The 21,088-nt window shown below is 48.1% G+C and overlaps 1 protein-coding gene across 1 annotated transcript in view; it reads right to left on the bottom strand.

The window, feature by feature from the left end:
• The window catches only part of ZSWIM5 (zinc finger SWIM-type containing 5), a 102,211-nt gene that overhangs the window by 28,574 nt on the left and 52,549 nt on the right, over positions 1–21,088 (bottom strand). Inside the window, exon 2 of the mRNA XM_054072401.1 lies at positions 2,200–2,556. Coding sequence (XP_053928376.1) covers positions 2,200–2,556 — 357 coding nt within the window. The remainder of the gene's footprint in view (positions 1–2,199; positions 2,557–21,088) is intronic.

Genomic DNA, 21,088 nt, shown 5'->3' with positions numbered 1-21,088 from the left:
TCAAGGTGTAACAACCTCAGGTGTCCAGTGCACACACTGGGTTACTGTTCAGGCTGCAGAGGTTGCCCTGCAAAAAGCCAGCCTGGCCTCAACCCAGCGGTGTGACCCCAACGTCTGAACTAGATGCGGCCAAGAAATGCACGTGTAAGCTCTATGTAAAGCATACCTCAAAGAATTTCAAATCCCAGGATCAGGGTCCCTCTATGAACGCATGAATTGCTGCCAGGAAGGGCAAGACAGGGCAAAAATTTGGATGCCCTTCAACTGGAGCCCCCACACTGCTCTCCCATAGGCAGCCCCACACAACCTGCAGCCCCTCACACCCCAGGGCTCACTGCTCAAGTAGCTCTGTGATATAGTTGCACAGCGGCTGTGATTCACTGGCAAGACGGGCAGGGTATAGCTTGCAATCTCCAGGATTATGTGCTGAAGTCTGGACAACATCACTCTGAACCTGAATGTGAGATTTTTCAAGCTTTCCTTTTCAGCAGATGCAACATCTATGAATTTTAGATCATCTTAAGATCACCTTAGATCATCTTTATTCATCTCAGACTGATCTGCATCTTTCCGCAGGATGAGACCAGGCTGTACTCCTGCTTGTAGAGCAGTTTTCTCGTTTGTGACCCCAGCTAGGCAGCCATGCGCGTGTCGGATAGGTGCCGCCTTCTGCTGAGCAAGTCAACGCATCTCTGTCAGTTCAGAATCACACACTGGAGTGCATGAATTTGCACAAGTCTAAAGGGACAGAGAATTTTTGCTGTGTTCTTTAAAACCACTTGTAAAAACAAGAGGCAGATATTGAACCGGAGCCAACATCTGTATCTTTGTAAGACTTCCAATCACCAGGCTTTTGCTGACTCTAGAGCAATAAATATTCAGAGCCTTAAAAGCTTTTTCTTCAATCTGCTTAGGAGAAAGCAGCCTCAAACAATGGCCAAGAAGGGATCTTGCCCAACTTCTCGGCTTTAGTGAATCAGCTTGGGGAGGCAATGGACTTCACCAGATTCTTGCAGTATCACAGCTCCTCATTCTTTTTAAATGCTGAAAAATGAGGAAACCCCCAAGGCCAGTAATTTAAAGCACAACCACACACGCAGCAGATGTGGCCCAGCAGAGGAGACAAAAGCCTCTCCCAAAGTAGAAGCAGGAGTGACCAGCTAGAGGGAGGGGAAAATACCTGAGATCAGAGCAGCTTTCACCCCTACACAGTGATGGAGGTAGATTCCTGGCCTCATTTCTACATGTGGATTCAACCAGTTCAGATCCTATTTTAGGCTGCATATGGGGCTTTTCATCTTCAGAGCATTTAACAGGCATGTGTTAATCCCCGCAACGCCCTTCCGTGGCAGATAAGTGTTTATTATCTCCGCTCTACAGCTGGTGGGACAGGCACGGTGGGGAGCGGCTCATTGTTGTAGACCCTGGGCAACCTCAGTTCCTGGGCTCCATGAAAACACATAGTTTGGGCTGATGAAGGGAGCCTCAGGGCAACTCCCCAGGGAGCCCGGGCTACCTCCCGGACCACTGGGCAACTGAGTGGGGATGGGATGGGTACTGTCCCCCAGCTGGTGCTTTCCAGGGGAGGAAGTCAAATGTATCTTCCAAACACAAAGGCCCAGGATGCATCTCTGCTGCCTTTGTGCCATAGGTTAGGATAGTGGTGTTCATTTATTTTGGCCAAACTAATACCCATGGAGATCGAAGCTTTATCTACCGCCAGCTCAGTTGCATCTGACTTAGCATCTACAGGGCTGGGCTGACACTACGTCTCTGGCATGATGGAGGAGCCATGTCCCCATCACACCTCCTACTCTGCAGGTCCCAGCACCACTTCCTTCTGTGCTGGGGACTAAACAGGCTTTCTCCCTCCCCCACTAATAGGCTTCTCCATACTATTCCAACCTATTTTGCCTCATCAGCCTGCCTACTCTACCTTTTCTTGCCAGTTAGAGCCAGTGTTTGACAGATAAGCATATAAAGAAGAACAGAGGGCAGAACGAGGATGCATGGACAACATCAATGTGGCCCCAACACCCATGCATTAACGTCAATTTGACATTGTCACCTCTCTCTGTGCAACAAGAGACAAAGACAGCAAAGTGGACGCCACCACCACCATCGGTGCAAAACCACCACCCCAGCCCCAAATGCAGAGTGAATCAGTGCTGAGCTTCCCAGGAAGGGAGGAGGAATTACCATGCACTTGGTTGATCTCCGAGTTGGACGATAGAATCTCATCAGCCAACTTCTGGGCAGTGGGCAGCACCTCAGTGTGGTGTGCGGTGATCAAATACTGAACAAACTTCTGGAGCTGGTCCCTGTTCATCTGGAAAAGGGTCTCTGAGATGGGAAGACGGAGTTTGACCTGGTCCGGTTTGCGGATCCTGTACAGCGAAAGCGCCACGACATGGGCACAGTAAAAAATGTCCTTGTTCCCACAGCCACATGTCACTGAGGTGATTTTGCAGCGGTCAAAGCTGATGGCCACCTTGTAGGTCATCTCTGGTTCTGTCGCAGTTGCTGGTTCTGTTACTGTCCCACTGAGGTGGAACCCTGAAGAACAAAAGGAGAAGAGGGAAAGGCCACTTTAGCTTCTCTCTGACCATGACCACCCATGCAAACTCTGAAAGGAGAACAGGGCCAGCCAAGACCACATATCGCCACGTCAACCAGTGCACCACCCAATGGATGTCATCCTGGTGCCTTACACCCAGCCTGCATACAAACGCACTCCTGCATGGACACACACATGCAGCCAGACACTTCATTGAGTTTATTTAATAGCCAAACCCTCAGGGGACAAGAAAAGCCGCTCAGTTCCCATTTGTTTAAGAGTCTCTCAGACTGTTTCTCTCCTGGGAGTCATCTTCATCCACACCTCCCTCTTGCTGAATTTGTAAATCATGTGAGCAAGGGCTGGCAGAAAAAGGCCAATTTTTTTTTTCTTTGATAAGGCAGACAAAAAAACCCACAAATTAAACGCAACGCCACTCCAGCTTCAGTCCTTCAACCAGGTAGAGCGCTTCAAGGCAGCTCTGAGCTCTTCCACACAGCAGGAACAAGGAGCAGGGACAGGAGCAAGGAATAGCCTGAAATGCAGGCTGGGGGGGGGAACGGAACTATTTGTTCCTTGAGCTCCACAATATTTGCTGCTCCCCTGTGAGCTCTTAAGCTTTCCCTGAAATACTGCTGCCAGGGAGCCAGCCACTCATCAGCGTGATCCATGTGTCGGGCTGCAGAGACAAACCTAAATCACTCACACAAACATTACACTGCTCCTGACAACCCCCACCAGCATGGGGCTGCAGCACTTTCAGGCACAAACTGTGAAAAAAAGCCACAAGTCCAAAACATGTGTGAGAGGTGAGAAACTGGCTCAGTAGGTTCTCTGGGTTCAACGAAAGTGGATGCACCAAGCAAGCAAGGGATAAAGTCCACAAGAAAAGGCTGGGTGCTCAGCAACCCCAACCTGAACGCACAGAGAGTCCCTTCCCAGGAGCTGGCTGCCAAGGAGACTCAACACCAACACTTCGCACTTGCCCAACCACCTGGAAAAGGGACATCTTTGTTTCCACCATCTGTCTGCCTCATTGCTCCAAGGAGAAAGAAGCCACACCAGGAGGTCAATTAACACGGATGGGGCCACCCAGCACCTCTGTTTCAGAGCCTGGCACGGTACCTGGGACCTGGCATCCCACGCCATCCACCGCAGCCCTCCTCCCTGTAGAGGATGCTCACTTTTCTCTGTGCCACCACAACCTTATTAAGCCTGTGTTTGTACAGAGGCAGAGGTCCCTGCGGAGCCTGCCATCCCCCTGGAGAAGGCGGCAGACAGCTGAGAGCCCTACAATTAGCGACAGAAAAGGAGAAGGGGTAGAGGGGTGAAGATTAAAATACATTAACTGCATCAAACCCTTGTGTGTTTGCCAGCTCTCACAAAGGCTTTCCGAGACAAATTCTACCAGAGGTTTTTAATAAATGGCATCAAAACCAGCTATTCACTGCCAGTCCCTTTAAAGCCACGCCAAAAAACACATTCAAATCTGATTAAGCATCAAGGAGGTCTGCTTTCACTTTAGTGCAGGGGAGGGGGAAAGCAGACCTGTTCTGCTGCCATTACCCAAAACCCACCCTGCATGGCCAACGGAGCAAGAGGGGAGGGGCAGACAGCCATGCACTGCCCTCTTGCTCGCACCGTGCCAGGAGTGGAAGCGTGGCTGGGGAGGTGCTGGGCTCCGTGCCACGAGAGCAGCACAGCCAGGGACTGACAAGCTCCCCCCTCCACACGAGTCCATCCCCCATCAGCCAAACTATATTAATTCCTGAAGATAAACTCCAAAGTGTTTATGTTTTACCACTTCTCTGGTCTGTGATGTTTGGCAGGCGACTCCGATTCGCTGCCAGTTTCTCCCTAGTTTACTTTTTTAACAAGTTGAAAGGACTGGAAACTACGTTCCTGAGCAATAATGTATGTATATATGCGTATGTACACCCGTAGACATATACGCACATACACATAAAAAGCCCTCTGAGACAAATTACTAGCCATAAATACTGCCTTCAAGTGCTTATGTTACCAGAATCATGGGCCAGACCTCAATCGGGGCTAAAGGGTGTAAGTCTGGAGGAACTTGTTTAACCAAATGGCCTGGGTGGCTCGAGTGGTCAAACATTGGAAAAAGTTGCCCAGAGAAGTGGTGGAGTCTCCTTCCCTGGAGGTGTTCAAAAAACATGTAGACGTGGCACTTCAGTTCGTGGTTTAGTAGGCACAGTGGTGTTGCCCTGATGGTTAGACTGGATGATCTTAGAAGTCTTTTCCAACCCTAATGATTCTATTATTCCATGACCCGTTTCAAGCAGGTGTGATTCTGCAAATACATCAAGCATGGTCTGAATCTGCCTCATAAAGAGAGAAAATTTGCCCAGATACTTCCCAGGCTGCTCTCAGGCATCTTAAAGCTGTGCTCCCCCATCCTCTGTGAGAGCCAGTCCTTGCCACTTATAGCTGGGGTCTGCAGGTCGAACAGGATCGTCAGCCACTGCCAAGTTCCTCTGGCACTCAAGCCCTAAGGCAAGTGTTGGTTTAGATTTTGGCCACGGCGGCAGCAGGTCTATTTAACATAAACTGGAAACTCTACACACTTCTGAAAAGCTTAGCCAGAAATTAAACATGGCAAGAGGAGGAGAGAGGGGAGTTGTCAGGAACAACAGCATTATTTGAGAATGTTTACATTAAGAGTAGGTCAGCCTGCAGTGGACCAACCCTGCACCCAGCGCCGACCCTGGCACCTACAGGTAGGAGATGGCTTCACCAGCTCAGCAGTGATGGGTATCACTGTACCAAAGAAAAGTAGTGGTTAAAGGGTAGGTTACAGTGCGATTACTCCATTGTACACCAAAGCACTCATGCCTGGTCCACATAAAACCCTGATGCTACAGTCATCAAGAGGCTACAGGTCACCCTGGTGAAGGACAGCTGTCCCTGTAGCCTCTTTGGCACTCATCTCGCACCCCAAGCAGCACATGGGGCAGGCAATACCAGCACTCCAGCAGAGAGAGAAACAGTCCTGGCTGCAATCACGGGGTCTGGATAGCGCTGAGAGCAAACACATACTCTCCTCCGTGTCCTCCCTGCACATTTCAATTTAAGACGATCGTACAGCTGAGTGCTTATCTAGGACTTCATCTTCTTGTTCCTTAACATAAGCTAACTTGGTGTTTGATTTGCTGCCAGCAAAGTGACAGTGCCAGGGCTTGAAAACCATGGAAAAGAAATAATTAAGTATTGTCATCTTTCTAAGTACAGACTCATTACAGCCCACTACAGTTGAGCTTTGTCCCAAGAACAAAGTTACCTCCTCCCTTCCCCAGAACAGCCTCCCCTGCTTTCACCATGGATGCTTCCTAGTGGATGCCCTCGTAATCCAGGTTGCAAAAGGAGCCGAGTGTTTATACCTGCCCCAGAAAGAATACAGAAAGGTGCCACAAATATTCACAGGCACACAGGGTACGAGGAGCACATCTCCTTCCTCATCGCGCTTGCCCATCAAATGGGGACAAAATGCTGAAGGAAGGACTTTTTCAGCACATCTACTCACAGATCACAGCTCTGATACTACATTAATGCAGCAGAACATTGTGCCTCCAATTTAAGTTAAAACCAATCCTGCAAATGCCTTCTGGGAGTTTGTAAACTCCGTATCAGTAGCACTTCCAAACTCGTCAGCTTTCCCTCTTTGGAGCTGATAAACCCCACAGGTTGGTTCTCCCACAGCCCCACCAAACTCTCCTGGGCTCTCAAACAGCTATGATGGAACAGGAGCTCCTGTGGAGGAGACTTTGCTATTAAAACACCACCATTAAGGCCTCAAAAGAAGTATCTTTAACCAAGGCAGAGAATGCTTTGATTACCAAACCTCCTCAAGCAAAAGCAGCTTTGCAGACTCTTCCAGTTCTGTAAGAACAGCCAGTCTTTCACTTGGGATTATTAACCCAGATGTCAATGTATTAACCCTACAGCTCCAACCCACCACCAGGCTGGCTGTGGAGACCTCCTGTCTTGAGTCCTCCAGCAAACCACAGGAGGTAAAGCCAACGTTCAAGCTGATTACACCAAAATAGCTGAAGTTCACAGATGGAAATATAAGCCCCAGACACAAGCAAAAGTCTGGCGTAACTCCTTTCTTTCTCATAACTGTGTCATTAAGAGCCCTCCAACACCTATCAGGAGGAGAAGGGAGAGAGAAGGACCCCACAGCTACAACACCAGCCAGGAACTTGAGAGCTCAGCTCTGCTCCCTCTGGCAGTTGCTGCTCACAGCCATCCCCCAGATTTCACACCGCAGCACAAGCAGAAGTCACAGTTGTCATTCGCAGAGTTGTGCCATTTGGAAATATTAGCTTGTTCTTCCCAGGCGCAGCACTCGCTCGCTTTTCACGAAGCATTAGTGCAATCCTGGCAGGGAGGCAGCCTTCGTGCTAGCGCAGCCATCTCTAGAACCTAGCCCTGGACCAGCAGAACAAGAAGCCATCTGAGTTTGCTGCACTGGGATTGCTACACAAGAGGACAGGAACCAGAAACACACAGGTAATGCAGGGAGCATTTCTTGACGTCACTGTGGCTCCTCTGCTTCCTCTGTAGGCTTTTCTCCGTTTCTGTGGAAACCCTGAAGCAGGGCAAAGAATGGTCCTGCAGATGTAAACGTGCAACCATATCCACCTGCCCTGAGCAAGTACAACTGGCAGGAAGCAGCCAGATGCTGCACATAAAGAACTCACCCCACATTTGGCTTCCAAAACCTCAAATAACCTCCTAGTAACTGAGGCTGATATTTTGGGCAGGCTGTCAGGAGCAATGTGATGGGAAGCCCACCCATGCAGCTTCCCAAAGCCACCAGCACCCCGGTCGAAGAGAGGCAGTCATGGTAGACAGTGGCTCCGCTTCCCCTTCTTGCCACTGTCCCGCATGGTGCTCAGCTCCCAGGACCCAACCTCTAAGCAGACCAACCCCATTTCAAACCTGTGTTTGTGCAGCTCTGCCTCAGGAAGGCAGGAGCTCTGCAAAACCAAATGGGAACGAACACACAGATATTTATGGGGCTCAGCAGATGCAGATGAGGTAAACTGAAATTCTCAGCGCAAAGCATATACACTAGGTTAACATGACCCAAATATTTTTTTTTGCTAAATTTCCAAACCACAGCGGAAAGGTATTTTAAACTAAAGTGATTCCAAGCTCTTTAGTGATTAAACAGACTGCAGCTCCAGCTCCTAGTGGAAAAACCATTTGTTTTTCCACTGTGTGAAAGCCATAACTCGCAATGAATAATAATTGCTGCACTGAGTGTTATTTATAAGCCATTCTCAGTCACATTTCCGTGCCTTGAAACAGCAGCTTTCGAAACGTGAACTTAAAATTGGTCAATATTTGTAATGTAGACAACACCCGTGGGAGGGAGGTGTTGGTGTGTTCGCATGGTGGGAAGCAGAGCTTAGTAAAATCTCCTGAAGCTTCCCAGCTTCTAGATCAATTCCTCCAGCCGGCTGATGCTGACAATTGCCGAGTCCCTGACCTTGCAGTTGGAAAGGAGATGGGCTCATGAACTCATTTGCACATGACAATGCTCCAGCAAAGTGAATCATCTGTCTCTGATAGTAACGGAGAGTACAGCGCGCCCCAGCCCTCCCGGGCTCCATTCAACCAGCTCGGAGCTGGCCTTTTGTGCTGCCAGTGCAAGAAAGACTCCGCTGAAGATGTGTGCAATTAAACCCACTTTTCTTGTTGCTCTTTTGATTCAGTGCGGCTCAATGAGAGGCACCCTAGGCAGGTGTTGTCACACACAGATAAAATGTGCCTTTTCAGAGTGCTGGCAGACAAAAAGGAAGAGGGTAAGGCTGAATCAACTGCCATTTCTCCCTTGCAAAATAGGCTTCCAGCGAGTCAATGAGCAGAGCTGGTATGAGTTTACATTCTCCCTCCTCCCCAAAGCAATTTCTTTTTGTGATCATAGGCAAAGGTGTTGGTGTTGAACAAGACCTTGGCAGCAATGAAGGAGGCAGGCGATGGCTGGCCAGAGGATGCTGCCCCAGCAGAATGCAGCTGCGCTTCCCTGGCTGCACATTTTTCCTGCACAGCCCTCCTCCTCACCACACTCCTGTCATTTCTCGGTCATTACCACCCTGGAAAATCACCTCTGGCTTCACAGAGCAAATCAAGACGATTAAAAGCCCCTGCTAAGGAGCCATGCTCACGGCTGAGCTGATGCCAGAAGAGCTATAACAAAGGGATATGGCTGAGCTGAAAAGGATGCATCGTGCCTGCAAGCGTCCCTACACTCACCTACACTCTCAAACACCGATTACCACAGGTTTAGGAGAAATACTATCTCTCCGGATAGGCCAGGAAAGAAGCACGAGCTGCAGCTGTAAAAAAGAGGAGATGCAAGTGGGGCTGTTTGTGCTGGAGGGAGCCGTAAGCTCCTCTGAGCAGCTGAGTAAGCTGGAGGGACGCTCTCTCTGCCATCTGCTCTGATCCCACAACACCTCCTGCAAATGAAGAGTCAATCCGCTGGTTTCTATCCCTGTTAACCTCTAATCAGCCACGAGGACTGGCCTCTGCCTTGCTCTTTATCTGAGCCAGCTAATGCGTGAAGCACACCGCGCTTCCCATCTGCTCCAGCATTACTAGAGTTAAAAGACAAAGCCGTTTCCCTGTCCCAAGCATTCACTTACACAGATGCCCTTGTATTAACTCAATTTCCCAGTGATTTCCATTATTACCCTTACGAGATTTCTGGTGTTTGTTTATCTAGGAGCCTGAAATGGAGGTTTTTTCACGCCTCCTACCCAGCCCTGGGGCTGGCTGGACCAAAGCTGTGCTCCAGCAGGCTGGTTCTGTTCTGGAACATTACCCTAAAAGATTCAAAACTGCTCCCCTATTTTCCCCCCCAAGCCTGATGCTGGTCCTGAAAACCCGAAAACTCAAAGGCAAGACCACCCTCCTCCCTCCTAGCATCACCTTCCACATCCTTCCGCCGCCCACCAACAAATGGGTTTTTAATCTACCCAGATGTACAACCCTTGCTCCGAACACATATGGTTTGGGGGAAGAAGTTAAAAATACAATCGGTTTTAAAGCTCGGACTGATTTCCTCTGCTAACGTGCAGCCCTGCAAGCTGAATTCCTCCACTTGCAGTTCAGATTTAACACAAATCAACCCAAATGCCATTTTTCCAGCAGCATAAGCAACGGAGAAGGCTTGAAGAGAGGAAGGGTTCACCGCATCTTTTCTAACATGTGCTGCTCACGTAAAAACTGGTGGCAAAATGCTGCCAAGTCTCTGTTCTTTACTGCTACAGTATGTCTTATGGCGCGCTCGAACATAAAGAGCTTTCTTAAAGTTATGATAAATTAGAAAGATGAAGATGCGTTTTTTTGGCAGAAGTGGTGAACGCACCATCTCTATGTCAAGGGAGAAAAAGCAACACAGAAAATCAGAGAATGGTTTGGGTCAGAAGGAACCTTAAAGCTCATCCAGTTCCAACCTCCCTGCAATGGGCACAGACACCTCCCACTGGACCAGGCTGCTCAAAGCTCATCCAATCTGTTCTTGAACACCTCCAGGGATGGGGCACCCGCAACTTCTCTGAGCAACCTGTGCCAGTGCTTCACCACCCTCACAGTAAAAAGTGTCTTCCTAATATCTATTTTAAATCTCCCGTCTTTCAGCTTAAAAACATTATATTTTTGTGACCATTCCAAAAGCATCCCTCCTCTCTGTATTTGCGAGCAGCTGCTTGGGAATGAGTATCAATGCAGGTCCTTGTTACAACTCAGGTGTTTTCTTAATAGATACAGGATTGTTATTAAGCATGAAAGAAAACATCCACAGGGAGGAAACTCGCTTTTGCTGGAGTTTCTGGGCTTGTGCATCCCATCAGTTGAGGCTGCTGCAGATCACACCCAGCCTCATGCTGTCACCACCCGGACTGCCTCAAGGAAACCGATGGGAAATGCCAAAACTCACACATGAGGCTGTATCCTTCTATCTGGGGTCACCTCCTGACTTCAATGGAGCCACCCAGATTTCCAACAGCTGAGAAGCTGACTTCTAGTACATAAAAGGGTTTTAATTAGGAAATGGCTCTTATCCCTCCATGCAAGTGTCACCACAATGGGATCACTGATCTTAATCATAGTTGAAAGCGAGTGAAGCAGCGCTCTTCCCTCCATTGTCTTTTTTATGTGGTAATTCACATAACTCTTAGCCCCCTCAAAACCATAATCCTGACCCCTAAAAGCAAAGTGCCTCCCATGCCAGAGATCTTAAGAGATCTTAACTCTTGTGACTGACTTAAGGGCTCATCCCTTGGAACCCTCCAGTCAGGGAAGAAACTGCTCCAAAGCCAGGGACAACTTTTCCTCTCTACGTATCTGCTCCCCTTGCTGACCTGCTTTACTGAGACATGGCCTCCCTCCCTGCACTGACAGATTTTCCAGGTCTTAGCCTCAGGCTAAGGAACAGCTTTGGGGTCTGGTCTCCAAACATGCAATGAAAAAACTGCATTCAACGCATATTTTGCAACTTAAAGCTGCCTCTGGAGCGGACTACTTCCAAACCAAAACCCAAACTCAATTCACCAATATGGAAAATCAAAAGCCAAACCAAACCCGAGAGCCTCCTGACTTGTTTCCTTCCCACATTTTGGTTTTGCATGGGGCAGAACCAGCAGCCAGCTTAACAAGAACCAGAATCAAACCAGGGCATCATGCAGCAATGGAGGGAAGCAGGACACCACCCTGATCCTCCCTGAGACACCAGACCTTTAAATAGCAGCTCTATAATTTATAGGGAAGTTATTAGTTATAATTTTCCTGGCCCTCAGAAGCCTTCTGAGGGAATGAGGCAGCCTAGATTCAGTATGAAAATCTGCTCCAAATTCTTCCAAAAAAAGACTATTTTCCCACTAAGAATAGCTTTTTTTTTTATATATATAAAGGGAGGATGAAGTCTGACTTTCTAAGTTATTGGCAACACTGCTAACCGAACATTATATTTATGAAGGGTTTCAATAGCATTTGTGGTAATGGCCTCAGCAACAGATTTGCTGAAAAGGTCAATTAACTTCCTTCTGAAAAACTTGCTTTTAAGCACAGAAAAGGGCTCTACATTGAAACCACTCCCTCAAAGTGGAAAAATGTCTAAGATGAAACCATTTTGCTGTTTCTGCTCTCCATCCTCTATTCCAGAGCTGGGCACAGACCCCAGGAGCAGAGACCAGGATGACTCTCCCTCTCCTGCCCACTTTTACAGCCCCGACTTGAAATAAACTCACCTCTCTGAGGTTATTTTTGCTGTTGAATTTCACTAAAGAGACCACAGCCAAACATTTTTTATACAGTAGAAATAGTATTACAGTTAAACCGCTTTGCTCACTTTGGTGGCTTCATAAAAACTTAGGGGTTTCCTTCCCCACACAATCTCCAAACCAATAAAGCATAACTTTCGGAGCTTATTAGGGTTGCTCCATATATGGAAATTAACTACTCATTGCAGAATAAATTATTCAGCCATTGCTATTCCAGATCGTCCTCCTCTGTGGACGTTTTATTCCAGAATCATTTTGGGAAACTTTTGTCATTGTATTAATTATTCCTGAAGGGATATACTTTAATTCCAGGACAGGGAGTTATTCAAATAAGTACTGCCCACCAGCAGCTGAGCTGGTCACCAGCTCTCAGTGACAACCCCTGACCACAGCAATCCCAGTGGAGGAGGTGAGGGGTGGTGTCAAGCCTGGGAATGTTGATGCTGAATTCCAATGTCCAGCAAAAACTGAGGTGAAGGAAAGCTATACAACTTGATTTCAAGTTGAAGAAACATTTTTCCAGCTTTCTTTCAACCCATATGCTGCAAAGTTAGTAGAACCATCTAGTGAGAGGTTGGAGGACTTTGCATCATGAGGTGTAACATCTGCCCCACAGTGTTGGGCAAAGCAAATGATTTGTACCTCTGGGATCTCTACACAGAGTTGGGAAAAGGTCAGCTACATGGGGACCTCCAGCAGGACCATAGTTTGGAGTGGGGAACACTTGCTGTCACGTCGCGCTTCCCACACCTCCATTGTTTCTCTACACTCTTCCCTCAAGTGTCCTGCCCACATGTCAGGGTCCTCCATCCCCTGTGGGGGCAGGAGGGATGCCAGTGTCCGTGGGGGGTTGGCAGGGCTTTCATTCATCATGTACATGAAGTATGCTGAAGATATCTGAGAAGCATCAAATCTGACAGTGCAGAGACCTAAGGAGCATCAACGTGTGGCAGCTCCCAAGCCCAACTCCACCTGCTGGGGGATGAGTTTTCCGTCTCTTCCTCAAGGACCAGGTTTTTGTTGGGTATTCTCCAGTCCTACCAAACTACACATCATACTCAAAATTACTCAGACAACTACAGAGTCAGCTTCATGGAGCCCAGAGGCTGTGCCAGAGCAGCCAGACTCCTTGCCACCTCCTGAGCATGGCCATTTCCCCAAGTCCCACAAATGGTATCACTAAAGAGACTCCTAATACACTGTCCATGCTGCCTACAGTGCTCAACACACTTCAGAGGGCAACAAGAAGGCAGTGTGCTCAGGCACTATAAGAAAAATCAAAGAGGGACAAGGCTAATCCAAGTGAGTCAATCACATACAAGTTCTCAGTTACCAGGATCTCCTTTCTGGTGAGACCCTGAAGCAAAGTTTGGGGTCACAGCTGAGGAGCAGTCAAATCATTCAATTCTGCATGCTGACCCCCACTTCCCTGCAGAAAAGTCATCAGGCTTTAAATAGCACTTAAAACCTCCTTTTGATCACATTAGTTTTCTCGTGACCCTTCTGAGAAGTCAGGAAGGCAGCAGGAGGTCTGCAGAACAGAGACTTCTCCAGCAGCCCTCCTCGTTTGAAAGCAAGGCAGTTGGGAGACAGATGCCTGACCAAGATGCTCTACTCTTCTGCATCAGCAGTTTTCACCATCTTTAGAGCGCAGGCATTGCATGAGAAGCAGATTTCTGTGCGGTGATTTTAAACCCCTCACCGTTACCTCTTCTCCTTCTGGACATGCATTGTCGCCAGCATCTCCCAACCACATGTCACCAACCTCTGCTTTAGCAAGGAGCCTGCAACAGGAAAGATGTCCCGGAGGATCTACTATGCACAAGAAAACACAAGCCCTCCTGGTTTTCAAGTTCAAGATGACTCCACGGCTTTGCAGAACAAAAAGAGCCACAAATGCTGATAACCAGGGAGATGCAAGCCATCACTTAGCTGGGTCGGAAGTGGTGTACGGGCTTGCCTCTGTGAAACTCCTGTTTCTGATTAAAAACTTCACAGATTTTTCTTTCTGGAAAAACATTGTTATTCGTTCCACAGCCTCAACTGCAGACTCCTCCGTTTGCTTTTGGTGCAGTGCAAACATCTAAAATGACACCACGTAATGACAAGATCTGTCATCGGGATGGTTGGGGCTACAGTAGAAAGAAAAATGAGGCAGTGATCCATTCCTCCCTCCCTGGAGTTCATCACAATTAAAACAAAGGGAAACCTATACTGCACAGCTAATGCTAAATACACAGAACCAAAGGGAAATGGGAAAGTGTGATGTGAAACATTTAGTGCTGGTTTTCTCCCACTATGTGGCATGAGGTCCTTCTGGTGGTGGATGGAGAGTCTCGAGCTCCTCTAACCACAGACCTATTTCAGTAATTAAGTCCAAGGAAAGAGGAAAGGAAAGAGGAAAGGAAAGAAAAGACAAAAAAGCACTGCAATATATTCCCATCAACTATCTGCTGGCTGGCTGAAATAGAACCTGAAAGCCCCACCAAAGTGAAACCCCATCCCTGCAGCCTCTGGCAGCTCCTGGTTCACCCTGATCTTCCCAGGCATGAGCCAGGCAGGGCTCCCTGGCAGCAGATCCCACGCATGCCAGAGGGTTATCAGCAGATTTATCTCAATTTGGAATTGGAAGCAACCAAAAACACAGTGAACTCAGCGTAATGGGACAGAAACGAAGTAGAAAGCAAAACCAGATGAGCAGCTGGGGAGTTGACTCTTCACTTCCCTTTGAAAATAGAAGCCAGTAATTTGAGAGAAGGTGGGTTTACCCACAAGATCAGTAAAGGGTTTTAGGAATCGCCCCAATCAACACACACACCAAATAAAAACTACTGCAGCATTCAACAGCCTCTCTCCCTAAAGAGCAATTCCCATCACTTATTAATTTGCTTTCTCAAGACAAACAAGAAATGTATTAAAATCTGAAATAGATGAGGAGCACACAGGGCAGCAGAGGGACAAGAGGTTGCCACTTGTCTTTAAAAGAATAAATACTTCTATGCTGGATTACACTTTCCACTTGCTGTTTCCACTAGGGGCCAATTTCCACACTATGCGTTTCCTCCACAGGAGATGGAAACCCCACAGGCTTCTACGGCAGGTCAAGGGCTGAGCCATCTTCAAAAGGATGAAGCATCAAATCTGGGAGTGAAATGCAATAAAAATAGGAATTTTGAAACAAAAGCTAAATGCATCTTAGAGATCAACGCATCTGTCTACAGGCTGCTTTCATGGATCACGACCTTGACATTTTGCAGAGGAGGTGTATTCTTTTAAAATCAGTTCAGCTCATTGTTTAGAGAAACCACTTTGTTTAACCTAGAGATAAATTCATCGTAGGTGGAGAGATCAACACTTCTCTGGAAAGTCACACTCCATCCAGCCAACAAGCAGGTGATGCTTGCAGGTGGAACTGGAGGCACAAAACTCTTCAGTACAGTTTCCCACATCTACAGTGAGGAGAAATGGTTGGAAAGACAATGAGGACCAGACTTTCCACCACACTCATGATGTACATTTGCAAAGGCAAGACAACATCTGTGGATAGCCTGGAGAAGAGAGGGCTGAGGGGAGATGTCATTGATCTCTACAACCACCTGAATGGAGGCTGTAGCAAGGTGGGTGCTGGTCTCCTCAATCAAATAACAAGTGATAGGATGAGAGGAAATGGCCTCAAGTTGCACCATGGGTCCAATAGATTGGACATTATGAAAAATTTATTTACTGAAAGACTGCTGAAGCATTGGCACAGGCTGCCCAGGGAAGTGGAGTTACCACCACTAGAGGTGTTTGAAAAGCATGTGGATGTGGTGCTGCAGGACATGATTTAATAGGCATGTTGGCACTGTGTTGATGGTTAGATTTGATGATCTTAAAAATTATTTCCAATCTTGACTATTCTATGATTCTATTTGCCACACATACAACAGCTGCTCCAACAGTCTTGTTTTCACACATTCCCTCTCATTTCTCCAGTTATAAGGAAAGGATTAAAAATGGTTGTCACCAGCACCAGGTTATCAATCACATCAGGACACCAAAGTAGAAGCAAATGCCATTCACAGTATCTTCAGCATTTGTGCAGGCAGGAGTGCATGGGAGATACGAAGGAAAGAAAATGCACAGCAGATAATCCGGACACCTAAAATACAAGCAGTGAGTTTGCAGTTGTGGTGAGTTGACCCTGGCTGGAGGCCAGGTGACCACCAAAGCTGCTCTACCATTCATCACTTCCTCAAATGGACAAGGGGGAGAAAATATAATGGAGGCCTCATGGGCTGAGATAAGGACAGGGAGATCCCTCAGCAACCACCATCACAGGCAAAACAGACTCAGCTTGGGAAATCAGTTTAACTTATTACCAATCAAATCAGAGTAGGATAATGAGAAATAAAACCAAATCTTAAAAACACCTTCCCCCCACCCTTTCCTTCTTCCCAGGCTTAACTTCACTCCTGATTTTCTCTACCTCCTCCCCTCACAGTGGCACAGGGGCGATGGGGAATGAGGGTTGCAAGACAAGTTCATCACACACTGTTTCTGCTGCTCCTTCCTCCTCAGGGGAAGGACTCGACACACTCTCCCCCTGCTCCAGTGTGGGGACCCTCCCATGGGAGACCATCCTCCAAAAACTTCTCCAACCTGAATCCTTCCCACGGGCTGTAGTTCTTCACAACTACTCCAGCGTGGGTCACTTCCACAGGGTGCAGTCCTTCAGGAACAGACTGCTCCAATGCGGGTCACCCATGGGGTCACAAGTCCTGCCAGCAAACATGTTGCAGTGTGTGTTCCTCTCTCTGGGACCACAGGTCCAGCCAGGAGCCTGCTCCAGCATGCTCCTGGGGGTTTACTAAAAAATCAGCCTGATAAAATCTCTGGGGCAGTGGCAGCCACTCTGCCATGTGGGACATCTAGGATGCCACAAAGCCCTTAACCCTCAGTTTTCCCTTAATGAAGGTATGAAACCCCACATTAGTGTCCTCCCCATGTCTAATCACGTAATAGGCAAGAAGTGCAGCCTTGAGAGCTCTGTGCCACCAAGAGATGTTGCTGGATTTGGGCAATGGGTGTGATGTGTCTTGGGGGAGACACCACCAGTCTGAGTAAACCAAATTAAAAAGAAATTAAAGACAACCCCATCGCAAGCTCAGCCAGAGTTAACCATTGTCCCCTTCTCCTACTGTCCTACATACCAGCCCTGGGAGCTGCCCTTGCACACCTTCACAATCCCCAAGCCAAACGCTTGGGAAATGCTATCCCAGCTTGACATCCCCAGAAGATGTGAAAACCAAAGAGTCACATTTCAAGGCTGTCCTGCACCGAAACAGCTCAGTGGAAGATGGTGCAAGAAGCAAAGCCAACACTGGGTGGTCCAGCTTCTGGTCACCCTCCACCTTCTAGTCCACCCAGCCTGCGTTCTGCTCCTTCGCTCCTGGAGCAGGATGCAAACATCACGCAGTCTCCAAGGTAGATGCTGCTGAACCATCTACTTCCATTGAAGATGCCAATTAAACTCACCTTGAAATTTTCAGCCACCTGCATCTGTGCCAACTGGATATTTAAGCTGACGCTTTTGCACATTCACTTTGTCTGAAGCCAACAGATCAATCTGCCTCAAATATTGGAGATCTCTTTTTAACACTCCAAGCTAATGAAAAAAATCCCCTCTGGTGAAAGGACAACCCCAATCAGAGAAGTTTTATTAGTCCTTAACCATTCAAAGTTGGAAGCTCGTCCCCTGTTTAATTCTAATACTCCGACTATGCTAAACATTAACTGTATAAATAATCAAATACTTCACATGACAGAGACGTACTTCCAGTCTGAGGCAAATAACCTAGAGGGTAATGAAGGCTGTAGTCTTCAGGGCTAGAAGGATTCCTAGCCAAAGAGCAGAACAAAGGCAGTCCCTTCCCCCTCCACCGCTTTCAGAGCAAAAGCTTTGATTTGCTCAGGGAGGCCACATCAAGCCTGAGCACAGACATGCAAATGGTATGTATCTCATCACCCCTCTCAGCTCCTGAGACACACACAAAACCACTAGCCATTGTGTGGTCTTCACTCAGTCGAACAACCTGGTTCCGCTCCTAAAACACCCACCTCTCCCCAGCTCCATTAGCAGGCAGCCTCCAAGCATCCCTCGTCACCGGGGAAGTTATGTGGCAGCAACCCAGCCAGGAAATATCAGTCCCAGACCAGACGCCGACCCTCAGTGAAACTCCAGTGCTTCTCCAAGAGGAGCATTTTCCTGGTGAATATCACTTGGGTGAGACAAGGGCTCTGGCTCTCCACACGTCTGTGGTCTTCTACCTGACTGACAGGGTCTGGAGACTCAATGATGCTGAAAACAACCTCCAGTTCCATTCCTTGAGATGAGGATCGCAACTGTCTGAAACCTTTGATACGAAACTCTCACCCCTCTTTGGGTTTTGCATTGCCCAACTGCAAATCTGGGGTAATGTCCCTTCTGGGCCTCACGGGGACGCTTTAAGGAGCAGGCTGACGTGGTTTGGCTCGATAGGAAATGACTGGTGGTCATTTGCAAAACGCTGTGGAAAGATCTATAAAGGAAAAAAGCCCATTTGAAATAAGTTAAAAATGAAAAGCTGCCTTAAAACAATATATAAATCTGATGCTGACCATCTCCCTCTTCCAAGGTCAAGCAGGAGCAGGAGCCAAATGGAGAAACATTTGACCCACAGCCCCGCCCAAAGCTGCGCTTTCAGTACTTCTGAGCTGACTTCAGAAAATTAGTATTGGCTTTGCCAGAACCCAGGAGAGCAATTCTGCATTAATTATTGTGCTCCTTCTGCAGACAGACATACAAAAAATAAATAAGACAATTGCAAGGCTTGTTCAGAACAGGGGATCCAGCACCAGATTTGGGCTCAGCACAAATATTTTCTCCTTTAAGTGTTATTTAACCATCCAACTCCTGAAGAAAACTCTTGACTGTACCTACACTGCACTGTAAAGCATGGACTCACCACAGCCCGTATGATTTCTGTCCACATTGACGAGTTTAGCTTCAGCACATAGCATCTGAGCTGTACAAAAAGATGACTCGAGGTGAAGCAGGGTATGTATTGACCAGTCTCCTGCAGTGAGAGGAGTGAGCAGGATACCCCCCTCTAGAAGTGGTAAGAAGTCTTCTGGGACATTTGCTGGCACATCAGCCCCACCTCATGCTCTACACCATCCCTGCTCCTGCAGACAATCCATACAGACATGAGCACAACTGGATCAGACCAAAGGGCAGACCTGCTTCCCAAGCAAGACAGTCACACCAAGACTTGTATCTTTGGAGGATTCAGCAGAGCTCATCCCTATCAGCTGCATGGGCAAGAAATTACTCATCTCTATCACCGCACACTACAGACCCAGCTGCATGCTTGAGTGGGGCTGCATGCAGTCCATCATGCCACCTGTATAGCATTAACTAGACCAAAGCAGTGTGGTCTGGAGTTGTACTGTGCTGGTATGGGGACCTGTTTCCACAGCAAGTTCCCCTGCTTCCCCTAGCAGGACCCTGATTTATCTCCTGCTGAATGGGGAGCGCACAGTTGGGATGTACAAGCACAGAAAAGGGCTCGTGATTTCTAGCACACCGTTTTTAGTCTGCTCCTCTCAGTGCCCCCATGAAGCACAGACAGCAGGTACAAGAACATAAGCCACCCCTTCAGGGGTCCCAGTCTACCAACACTGACTGCAGTAGCTCAGGCTTAAGCCTAGTTTTTTTCAGACACAGCCCACCCCATGCACACGGTCATAGTTTGAGTGTACAGAGCAAATGTGAATAGGAGAAGCGTCCCAGATTCTTGGGAGCCACTCCGTTCAGAAAGCCACATCGAAAAGGGCTTGGCACTGCTATACAGCATCCACAAGCAGGTTATAGCAAGTATCAAAAATTCAGATGTCACTCAAATTACTGGTGCGTCACCAAGGGAACAACCCTATGTGAGCGTTGGACATGAGCTTCTCAGTCCCTCCTGGCTCCCTCACCCACGCCGACACGCTTCACAGGCAAACTGCCCACGCCAAGAACAAGCAGCCTGCTCCAGGGCCGATTCCCACTGCAGCTCCCATCCTTATACAAAACAGGAGGTAGCTGTTTTCCCTGATGAATGTAGTGCAGTGCCACCCGCACCGAGCAGGCTTCATCTGAAACGCAACCCGCTGCTTTTCCAAGCCAAGGGGGAGACGTTCTTCCACTCTGCAAAGAGTAATTTCAGCAATCCTTAAAGCCAAACTCTTGGTCTTCCTTTCCTTGACTTAGCAAGGACGGAAAGCACTGTGGCTCCTGACAGCTGCTTCTTCTGCCCGCTCCCTCAGCGAGATGGAGCCCTCTCCCATTTCTGCAGTGAAGTGTTCTAACCAAGTCACAGCAGACAGAGACATGGAGCTACCAGGGACATCACCTAAGGACAGCAGCCATTGATGAAAGTCACTGTTGAACAGATTTCCCACTGAAAAGGTTAAGTCTTGAAGGTAATTCTCACACACGCTCATCTATGAAAGAAAACATTGGTTTTAAGGTCAAAGAAAAGAAACAAGTTCACTCAAACTGCTGTCCTAGCCATTGGTGTCACAACATGGCCGCACAGTCCTCCAGCCACTGCCTGTCACATTACTGTCCTTTCCTCCAGTAAATGCACAGAGAACCCAGGAAAAGGAGAGAGGACAGACAAGGATTCTTCTGAAAAGGAACAACGCTGTGCCCGGTGGGGCTGATGGAAAAGCTCTGCCGCGAGTACATCCAATGGCAAGACAGCTCACATTGAGGGAAGTAGCAACGCAAGCTTTCCTCGTGTGTGTGTTCTCCCCTAGACATCAACCACTGTTCTCCCTTTGGAGACACGACACTCAGCTACCTGTGGAGCAGGTCAAAGCCCAGGTAGACGATTCAAGAAGCCCCAAGGCAAGGGAGTATCAGCAGCATCACACGGCACACCTCTGAGATGCAGGGACAGGCTGGAGGCAGGCAAGACAGCTGGGATGCTGTGCTGGAGCTGCTGTCGCCGTCCTACACCACCCACCGCTGCTCCAGCACCACCAGCAACAGGTGGTCCAGACCTAGAAGTTAAAGCCAAGAACTGCCAAGTAGGAGAAGGGCAGATACAGAGATAAGAGAGCCAAAGGCTCCTCACCTCCCACGCAGCTGTAGAACCACAGCCAGAGAGCCCCTTTTTGACTTGCGGTTCCTCATGCTGACAGAAAA

This window comes from Cuculus canorus, chromosome 8 (genome assembly GCF_017976375.1).
Source record: "Cuculus canorus isolate bCucCan1 chromosome 8, bCucCan1.pri, whole genome shotgun sequence".
NCBI classification, from domain to species: Eukaryota; Metazoa; Chordata; class Aves; order Cuculiformes; family Cuculidae; genus Cuculus; species Cuculus canorus.
This window is presented reverse-complemented; position numbering and strand designations above follow the sequence as displayed.